Raw genomic sequence first — 10,613 nt, 5'->3', positions numbered from 1 at the left:
ATGTATGAGTCAACCAGCTTTGGAAACTATCTGGTAGGGATTTGCTAGTATAAATTTAGCATCGCTTATATAGACCTAACACTGAAGAAGCAATTAGCTGAAAATCTCTTTTTCATTCGATTCAGTTCCTCTAGCTGAGTCTAGATTTAATTCAGAAATTTTGGACAGGGGGAGAGGAAAAGAAGAGCATCCAGTGAATTCCATTAATTTAGGGAGAAGAAGTATCCTTTTAGTTACAGTTTGCATATAATTAGACAAGAATTGATGTCACTTTTTCTAATTCGTGATATAAAATCACCAGTTAAAAGAATTATAGTGAGGAATTCTTAATCTCAGGAAACAAACTGAGGGTTGCTGGAGTGGTGGGGGGGTGGGAGGGATGGTGTGGCTGGGTGATAGACATTGGGGAGGGTATGTGCTATGGTGAGCGCTGTGAATTGTGCAAGACTGTTGAATCACGGATCTGTACCTCTGAAGCAAATAATACATTATATGTTAAAAAAAAAAAAAAGAAGAAGAAGATAGCAAGAGGGGAAGAATGAAGGGGGGGAAATCAGAGGGGGAGACGAACCATGAGAGACTATGGACTCTGAGAAACAAACTGAGGGTTCTAGAGTGGAGGGGGGTGGGAGGATGGGTTAGCCAGGTGATGGGTATTAAAGAGGGCACGTTCTGCATGGAGCACTGGGTGTTATGCACAATGAATCATGGAACACTACATCAAAAACTAATGAGGTAATGTATGGTGATTAACATAACATAAAAAAAAACTAATGATGTATGAATAGCAAGGCATGTCCACATTTCAAAGAGGCATAAAATGTGAAATGCTGTAACAACAGAAGGTTGAAAATATGAAACAGACTTAGCACAGTCATATTGCATTGGGGGGGGGAAGGTAGAACACACTAGTTAGGTACCTAAATTAATGTACAGGAAAACGGGATCTTAGAAGTATGGTGACTAACAACATAATAAAAAAAAAAGAACAACAACAAAAAAGAATTACAGTGAGGCTTATTTCATGCCGTACCTCTTCATCATCACAATCCCTTAGAATGTGTAGTGTTTTACCTCCTCTTTTTACCCACTTAGAACACTTCCTCTAACAGGGTAGGTGTTTTATAAATATTTGTTGATAGAGTTGATACTTAGTAAATTCTAAATATCAAGATCAAAGAATTATAAACTTGTACAATATCAGAAGTTTAATTAGAGAACCAATGATATATCAATGTATAGGAAATAAATCATGATCTATTTCCCTGTTTAATGATAACCAAACCAGAATTTTGCTGGGATATCATCTGTTAGAATATAAAAATATAAAGAACATAATCACATAATATCTTAGCTTCTTGATTATTTTGTGGCGAGTGTTTCTGTAATTCATAGAGTTTTGTGTGTGGGGGGGAGGGTATTGCTGGGCCATAATGATTGTGAAGATTTTATGACTCGAATAATATTCATTTCACATTTTATATGTGGCTGGTACACTGGGAAAAATACAGTTTTATCACAAAGAAAAGACTGACTTTTAAAAAGTAACTATATTATTCAGCTAACAAAAGACATGAGTCGAACACGTTTTACTTATGTCTTAATAATCAATGATTAAACGATGGGCGGTGGGGAACTTAAGTAAATCTCTTTCGTTGACTTCTTTCTCCCAAAGGAAACCTAGAATGACAAAGAAAATGCAAGCTGCTCCTGCCACTTGATTTGCAAATCAATCTAGTCTGTATTATAACTAGGAATTAAGTCCCAATAAAAAGTGTAGGGCTGGTGCTAAAACAACAGGGACCAAAGCACGACGCTTTGCCTGGCAGTCAATGACTAAAAAGCCACGTGTCAGAAAAAGACAGAAATTTGGTTAGATATACTATGGGGGCAATACAACAGCTGCAGGTCAGGTGTCACTGTGTCTCAGTATAAAGATCTTAAGTATCCCAACCGGCCGCATCTAGCTTGATCCCCATTTTAAAAAGCTTAGAAAAACTGTAGCGCTCTCCTGGCATGTGGGCAGTTTTTGTTGAATAGAAGGGCTATTAAAGGAAAAAAAAAGTCAGATAGAACACTGTGCTCTCTCAGCATTTCTGGGAAAGGAAGTAACAATGAAATGAATCCATCATTAATATTATTTGCAACTTTGACCCAACATTTTCAAACTATAGCTTTACAAATTATCCTCTTTTCTAGACCTTCCTTTTTGATCATAAAACGGCATCCTGTCCTAGGGTAGGGAAAAAATACAGTATTTATTATTGGCCATAGCCTAAAATCTGTCATTCTCCAGTGTGTAGTATACATCGTGTGTATGTGTGTGTGTGTATTTTAATAGGTAATCTGTGTATGTAGTTTGTGGGAGATGTTTAGGGGTTAGTTTATGTGTATGAAAATTTGGAATGGAATTCATGCTTGGAAGGTTAATCCTTCTGTGCCCAGTGACTTTCAACTCCAAATGGACAGGGGAAAAAGCTCTGATTTTTTTTGTTTGCCTGTTTCTAGGTTAAGCATCCTTTTGGAAATGAAGCTACAAAACAGAGACCTAGCCAAACAAACAAGTAGGCATCAACCTTCTTGCGAATACAAAGCTGAACCAAATTAAGTATCTATCCTTGCAGAAACTGGACTGACATTCTACCCTTCAAATTTGCCCCAGCCAGAGTCTCTTCTCCCCCCGCCACCGTCTGTGTTCCAAGAATATGCTGACTGCTTCACGAGTAAATATTTCAAGGGCTTGTAATGGTCCAGCAAATAGGGCCCATGTGGTTTTTTTCACACGCCTAAATGAAGGGACAGTAGCCTCTTGTCATTTTTCTTTGGGCCTGCGCTCTTTAGATTGTATTGGTAAGGGAAACAGTTTTGGAAACCAAGCACTAAAAAGTGTAACTTTGTAGACAACGTGAGACATACTATTGAGATTTGAGCAAAAACCCCAATCTGATTAACCCAAAGGGCTTATCATTCAAGAGTCACATGCCTGCCCTCCTTACTGCTACTTCCATAAGGACACACCCACAGCTCCTTTAATGTTAACATTAATAGTTATAAATCTGGCCCCCTGGAGGGGGGAGATAGGGCGGGACTGACCGCAAAGAGGAAGGAGCTGCCCAGGAGACATGTTTTCCCCAAACCAAGTTTTAGTAGAATCTTTTCCACTGGAGGACTTTCTTGAGATCAAACATTTTTAAGTTCAATGAAATAAAATAGTATTTTTTAAAGAATTGAGATCTACCATATATTTATATCCATATTTCTAAACACCTAAGCCTAGAAGACATAAAAATTAGCAATGCAGTCACTGAATAGCAAGGCATGTCCACATTTCAAAGAGGCATAAAATGTGAAATGCTGTAACAACAGAAGGTTGAAAATATGAAACAGACTTAGCATAGTCATATTGCATTGGGGGGGGGGGAAGGTAGAACACACTAGTTAGGTACCTAAATTAATGTACAGGAAAACAGGATCTTAGAAGTCCTCCGACGAACCAAGTGCAGATAATCTAAAGGTGGGGAGTGCATGTTTTAATTTCTATCTGTCCCCTTTAATAAGAGAACGTGAGGTAATTAGAAAGTATTCAACGCATTCTGGACTGTTTTGCTAATTGTCCCAGGCAAGAGAAATCAAAACGCTTCAGAAAAGTAAGGCCTAGTTGAGTATTTGGGTAAAGGCCCCCTTCAATCAGCTAGTCACTAAAAGGAAATCTCCTTATATATTCATTTTGTAGAGATGGATTGATCACGCAGTAGAAAAGGCTGGTTGCTGAGGATGTGTCTCTTCCAGGTTTCTTCTGCCTCCTCTGCTTTTACTGAGTTAGGTCTTCAGAGTGGCGAAGGAAAATAGGTCATTTTTCCTTCATAAAGTATCATTGGATGATTCCTCTTTATTAATTATATGAACTTTATAATAGCTACAGATTAAAAAAAATTTCTTTTTTAATTTTTCATCTCAAAGAGTTCTCAGTCCCCACCCCTCACAAGGTACCATGAAGGGGCACTAAAGTGCATTTGGATGTAGGGGAGTAGAGTTTAAAGGTGCTGTCCAAGCTAAGAACCAAGATGATGCTGTTTAAAAAAGAAAGGCAATTCCTTCTACCTCCAACTCTGGAGTCAGCTGAGGGAGGGCAATGACTAGACCCTCACCAGAGGATTGTCCTAACTCCTAACTTTAGAGAAAACTGTGTAAGGACCTGCACATATAGACTCATTTATTTGTCCAAAATAGCAAAAATAGGCCTATTTCACCCTTAAGAAAGTATTTGCAAATCTGATCACTCAGGATCATAAAAACGTGAAGGGGCTCCAGACGCAATCCACATGGGCATGCGCGGTGGTACTAACTCTGCGTCTTCAGCTTAAAGGAACATGCTGCTGTTCATTTTCATCAAAACGTGACTTCTAACTACCATAAATAAAATACACATGGAACGATTAAATCTTTTTCTTACAATAATTACTTTTACATTAAAAGGTCACCATCATCTTCAGATTTATCGAAAATTAGGACTCTAAATCTTATTACTTCCCAGTCTCAGTTAGCAATCTTGCACAGGCCCGATAATCCAAAACTTGGAGCTCTGATCTACACAGCTTGGCAGGTTTCACACAGTTTGACAGGTAGGCAACTGTGAGCTATGCTTTTTTAAAATTAGCATTTTTCTATCAAAACAGTCCGAAATCTTTTAAAATCCTCATAGAGACCGTATTTGTGCAACGCCACAGTTCACGTAGCTAGAAAGGAGAAAACGAAATGCAGTCTGGAAGATTCACCGCAGTCCGGGTGTTCTTGGTCCTCAGTTTAAACAACCACGGGCCCAGGAAAGCGAATGAAATACTGGGCTTTCAGTAAGAGAAGGGGTGGTCCTAGGAGCATTTGAGCTACTAAACGGGGACGGTCTCAACCACGGGTGATTTGATGCACTCTTCGTGCAACCTGCTCTTTTCTGCCAGGCTCAAAGAATTTTCTGCAGGGTGCTCTGAAATGTGACTGTCACCATTCAACGCGGAGACAAACCCTTCCTGGGAGGGGCCTTTCAAGTATGAGTGAAATTCCACTTGAGGATGATTGGACCTGGGTTCGGGATATAAGCTATTGCAGGGCACACCGCTGTCACTTTCTGCAGAGGAGCAGCAAACGATGACAGAGGGGTTGGCGGCTGGGTAGTGGGGGGCGCCGTAGGCCTCTTCAGCTTGCCGGGCATAGTCAACAAACTGCTCCGGGGTCATGGTGTAAGGCACCAGCGACAGGGTACCTGTTTTCACGGGATCTCTTTCCGAATAGCTCTCAGAGATCTGGTTAGGCGTTGCTGGAATGTGGCTATCGATTTGGTAATACAGAGTTGAAGAGTTGGCATAAAAAGAAGCATTTTTCGCGTGCCCTTCGTGGACGGCCGAGCCGTCGGAGTAACAAAGGACGGAAGGGAGCGGGACGACTTCCGCATGGGTGCCCAAGCCTTCCACGAAGCTGTCCCCTTTCTCGTCGTCGTCGTCGTCGTCCTCCTCCTCCTCCTCCTCTTCCTCCTCCTCCTCCTCTTCCTCCTCCTCATCTGACTCACTAGGCGCCAGGCTCTGCGTGCTGGAATCGGTGACTCCGCTGCAGAAGCTGCTGCCGTCCTCCTCCTCCTCCTCCTCCTCCTCGTCCTCCTCCTCCTCCTCCCCTTGGCAGTCTAATTCCTCTGCCGACTGCAGGTGCAGCACGGCGGCCTGGGGCTCCGTCTCAATCTCGAAATTGTCTGCGATGGAATACTCCACCGAGTGCGCGACGGGGCCCATGGAGCTACTGTGAGCGCTTATCTCACCGTGGCAGCCGTTCAGCGTGGGGATCTGCTGCTCCCGGGTTTTCTCCAGTTCAAGTTTCATGATCGTGTGCAAAAAGTGAGTCCGGACACGGATCGGATTAAATTCGATTCTACCTGCTGTGTTACTACATCCTTCTTTAGTGCAGCCGCATGGGAAAGACATTCGATCCACCTTGGAAGGAAGAACACAGATTAGCGCCGTGGAACTCTTAGAGACCAAAGACAACTCCAGCACCTCTCCGCAACCCCTTTGAATCTGGCATCGCTTAATCCCACTCGCGACGGAACCAATGATAATCATACTGCAAAGAAACGAAGAGGGCAAGGGAAGACTGTAACCGTCTTAAGCGTCAGCCTGGGCTTAAAACCTGTATTCAAAAGAAAAACGAGTCACGGCTGTTAAGTGTGGCATTTTAGTTCACGGACACCCCTCCCCATGCTTTCTTCTCTCTCCGTTCTCCCCTCCCCCCTTTCTCCCCGGCCTATTACTTTTGCTCCCATCTTTTCAAAGTCTCTCCCTTCCCCGGGCTCCCTTCACCCCCACAGCACGCGGCCTCACATGCCCAATGTTAAACGACACAAACTTACTGTCCCCATCCCTACCTGCTATTTTTAATCTAGAGGACATTTTCCATACTAGCCACCCCCCTCTTCTTGGCTTATTATAAAATGAACTTTTCTGCCCGACATGGCCAGACTGACACCACTTAGTCTCATGTAGCCTGATAGTTCGTTCTCCTTGGTTTTCCTTCCATTTGTTTGGATCCCTGGTCCACGGTGCATGTACGTGTCCTGCAGGGCTGGGACCGTTGTGCCCATTTATGACTCTGGCTGGTGGACCCATGCATTTAGGTCCTGGCCCTCCGCTGCCCCTCCCCACTCCAGGAGGCTATAAGCTTCTTGAGGGAGAGGGATGCTCATGTCACCGACATCCTAGAATTAGAGCGATTGGACTCTGTCAGCAGAGTGTTTGGGTTCACCAAGTGTGGCGGGACTGAACTCGTCGCTCAGGTGATCGTAGGTGGAATTCTCGGCAATCCAAGGGCCCTCCCAAGACCTTTGCTAATTGCTACCAATTAAGCTGTATGCAGACCAGAGCGCGGGCCCCCACCAAGAACCGGCCCCGCTTGCCACCTTATCCAGGCGCAGGGAATGTTCTCTGTCACAGAGGAGAAGGCAGATTCAGCACAGTCATCCTGGTTTCAGTAAAAAGTAACAGCAGGGGGCAGAGCCAGATCTGTAACTGTTTTCTTACTCATGAATCCCTTTTCTGTTAATCCACTTTAAGCAACTGTTTAGCAGATGAGAACTAGCCTCTTTTTTTTTGCCTGCCTGAGTGGCTGTCCTTATCAAAAAAGGCAAGTTTCCTCATAAAATAATGACACCTAACCAATCATGGAGCATAAATCATACAGACGTACGGGGACTTGAGGATCATCTAGTCCCCAGGTTCGTAAACTCTTCCTTTCTTTCCTTTTCCTTTTCTTTCTTTCTTTCTTTTTTTTGGTAAAGGGCCAGAGAAGAAATATTTTAGGTTTTGTGGGCCCTACAGTGTCCCTGGCAACTACCCACTGCTGCTGTAAAAGCACCAACAGCGGTCACAGACGACACCAAAGCAGACAAACAAAGAGACGCAAAATGGCTGGGCTTCGCTCAGATGTTATTTACAGAAACGGATGGCAGCCAGATTTGTCCCGTGAACCACAGTTTGCCAACCACCGGTTCAGGACAGCCCTCTCATTTTTGAGATAAGGAAACTGAGCCCAGAAAGCTTACCTGACTTGCCAATTTCACACAGCTGGTGGAAAGCAGAGCCAGGAGTCGAACTCCGTTTTCTTAAGTCCCAGTCTTGTCATTTTCCCACCAGTGTGTGCCACCACTCACCTATCGTTGTTTTGTACCCGGTCGATGGATCCGGAAACACAAACTCCTATGTCAGAGATGTCACGATCTCTCTGAGCGCTTGTAAAAACCCACAATACGCTGGTACATTAAATGAATCCAAGAGGAAATAATTCTGATGGACTAAGCTACAGCTTGGGTTGCCTCTCACATCATATCTTATTTGTATCAGCGTATTATGTACACCCAGAGATGTCCCTGACTTAGTATTTCTCTCTTCTTGAGCCATAGGTTGTGCCTTGCTGCAAAGTTTCTTCCTGTACGGGAGCAACTTCTTTCTCTGTCACGTGGGGGGTGGGGGGTATGAGGTCTCCTCTTGGGAGTCCTTGAAATCCAGATCCTTACCTGACACTTAATGCCTGCCAGGCTGCAGGTACACGTTTCTGGATCACAGAATACTCGGCAGTCGCAGCCACAGTCCTCTCTCGACAGGCGGATGGCGCGCAGCTCGTGCTTTTCTTCTACATCAATCTTTTTCACCCCCGAGGCCCGCAGCAGTGCTCTCCTTTTTTTCGTCGGCAGGGGTTGTAGAAAGAAGTACTCGTCTACCTCTGTGTTGTCTAAATCAATATCATCATCAGAAATGTCATCCACGGTAAGAGTGCTGGCTTCTTCAGATTCCACTGTGCCATTCTTGGTCATCTGGAAACACGAAGCAGCAAATACACTTAGCATTGGCAGGGTCTCAAGTTCCTACTTTTACCCGTGGTAGAATAAAACCATTATAAAACATCATGTCCCCATAATCCAGAGTGTTTGTGGGTCATCTTATTTCCTTTTATTTTTCTCTTTGGAGAAGTCACAGGAAAGAAAAAGGAAGGCATCAAAATGATAGGCTTTTAAATGCACTGGTAACAGAAGACTTCATTGGAACTCTGAACCTCCTAATGTAAGGAGTTAGAGTTTTTAGCCAGTGCGATGTGAAAAAGGCCAAGGTTACAGATGCCCATTAGGGAAAGCTATCTTTAGACTCAGTTCGTGATGGGCAGCCCTGATGGTGGAATAAATGTGTCCTTGTTCAGAGGTGATAGCATCTCAGTGGAAGCCACTGCCACCTAAATCAGCAAACATGTCCTTGAAATAACCACTCTGTCTTTTGGGGCGCCAGCAAAACCGTGAACTAGGAAATAACATCGTCCTGTACTGTGCTACTGGGATCACAAACGCGGTTACCCTACAGGACATTCCAAGAATGAGGGCTGGATATGCAGTAATCAGTCAGGTCAGTGTGCTATCAGAAAGACAAGGAGCAGAGAGCAGCGCGGGCAGGCTCTCGCCAACGGGCAACCGAAACAATAAACTCAGCCCTCAAAGGACTTCACGTGAACCTGTGCCCAAAGCAAGAGCTTCTGCGTCATAGCTCATGTGGACAGCTATGTCTCATCTACTCATAATTATTCTGCTTCTATTTATATTTCTTTTCTAAATTAATTTCATCCATCAGGAAACCCTGAATCAGTGTTTCACTTCTTACTGTTGGGCCAGCACATATTATGTTTCCTTCATAAAAAAGCACTTAGAAAGAGACATTTTCTCTGAATATGAGCGAGAAACGTACCCTGAGAAGCAACACAGGAATAAATGTAGAAACGCCATAAGGGCTTACTCTAAATGTAAAGCTATTTTGATTCTTTAATTTTTAAATTTTTTACTTCATAAGCTTCATTACTTGCAATTATTACCATGCCACTTTTAAAAATTTATTTATTTGATGGGGGGGAAGAGGCAGAGGCAGAGCTAGAAGCAGACTCCCCACTGAGCAGGGAGCCCCATGTAGGGCTTGGTCCCAGGACCCCGAGATCAGGACCTGAGTCGAAGGCAGACGCTTAACCGACTGAGCCACCCAGGCACCCCCATGCTATTTTTTTTTTTTAATCTTAACAAGAGTTCAGTTATTCCACAGTTAAAATACTCAGACATCAGACATCATCCTTTGATCTTCATAGGAGAAAGTCCAACAGTCAGATAAAAATATTTATTATTGACCCAAAACCACAAACTGGAAAACTCTGAATACACTGGAAAACAAGTAGAAGACTGGTCTTTACCCTCAAGAAGAGGAAACAATACAGTAGCAAGTGTATAGTAAAATATATTACAGAGGGCCTCTGAACTGCATTTTCAAATGCCACTAAATTATATTTTTTGAATAATTCAGAGCTTAAGCCTGTGTTCTTGCAACAATGGGCCTTCCCCTTTATGGAGTTTTACTTCTCAGTGGGATCTGCAAATGCATTTCCTTTGTTGGCATTTCTTTATGCCATGTTGGCTAAGCGGTTTCCACGTTTCTGTGATATCCACTACTAGGATGTTACTTTGATTGATAGCTGTTATCACTTTTGTTAATTCTTATTTGCTAATAGAAGCATAAGCATCTTTCTATCTGTGAAGATCTGATTTCCTAGGAAATTCAAGTGTGTAATTATCTAGCACATACTCAACCCTCTGTGATAGGTAATGCTGCATTAACAAATAGGAAGCATTACCTTTCCCATCTTGTCACTTAGTGGCATTTAGATTTGTTTTCATTAATTCTTGGCCTGTCTATGTGAGCCGTGTCAAGGTCTGATTCCATAGCTCATGTAGAACACCCAGGACTTGGTGAGCATGATTCATTTTAATATTTCTTTCCTACTTACTCTCCGTGTTCTATCTTTATGTTCCCTCGTGCAACTGGTAACATCACAAAACAATGAAAAACCCTCCATTTTATATCAACAGGGCCTGATTTTTAAAAAAATAAACGGCCGCTAATATATCAGTGAAAATTGTTAGGGGAATATGAATTAGCAATTGGCATCTAAAAATTAAAAAAAAAGCTATCTCAAATAAATTAGAGATGACGCTTATTCCAAATATAAGTGCTCTTAGAAATACAATATGCGCCTCTTATTCCCACATATTTAAA

At 42.8% G+C, this 10,613-nt stretch overlaps 1 protein-coding gene across 1 annotated transcript in view; it reads right to left on the bottom strand.

Annotated features, from left to right (window-relative positions):
* Positions 1–4,198: 4,198 nt before the first annotated feature.
* Positions 4,199–10,613, bottom strand: part of CSRNP3 (cysteine and serine rich nuclear protein 3) — a 149,488-nt gene continuing 143,073 nt past the window's right edge. Inside the window, exons 5-6 of the mRNA XM_045868708.2 lie at positions 8,051–8,347; positions 4,199–5,975 (exon numbers count right to left, since the gene is read on the bottom strand). Of these exons, the coding sequence (XP_045724664.2) occupies positions 4,887–5,975; positions 8,051–8,347 (1,386 nt within the window). The 3' untranslated portion in view covers positions 4,199–4,886. The remainder of the gene's footprint in view (positions 5,976–8,050; positions 8,348–10,613) is intronic.

Source organism: Mirounga angustirostris, unplaced genomic scaffold (assembly GCF_029215605.1).
Source record: "Mirounga angustirostris isolate CCGP_5_RB_7025 unplaced genomic scaffold, mMirAng1.0.hap1 SCAF_3, whole genome shotgun sequence".
Taxonomy (NCBI): domain Eukaryota; kingdom Metazoa; phylum Chordata; class Mammalia; order Carnivora; family Phocidae; genus Mirounga; species Mirounga angustirostris.
Note: the sequence above shows the minus strand (reverse complement) of the source record. Positions and strands in the feature narration are given on the sequence as shown.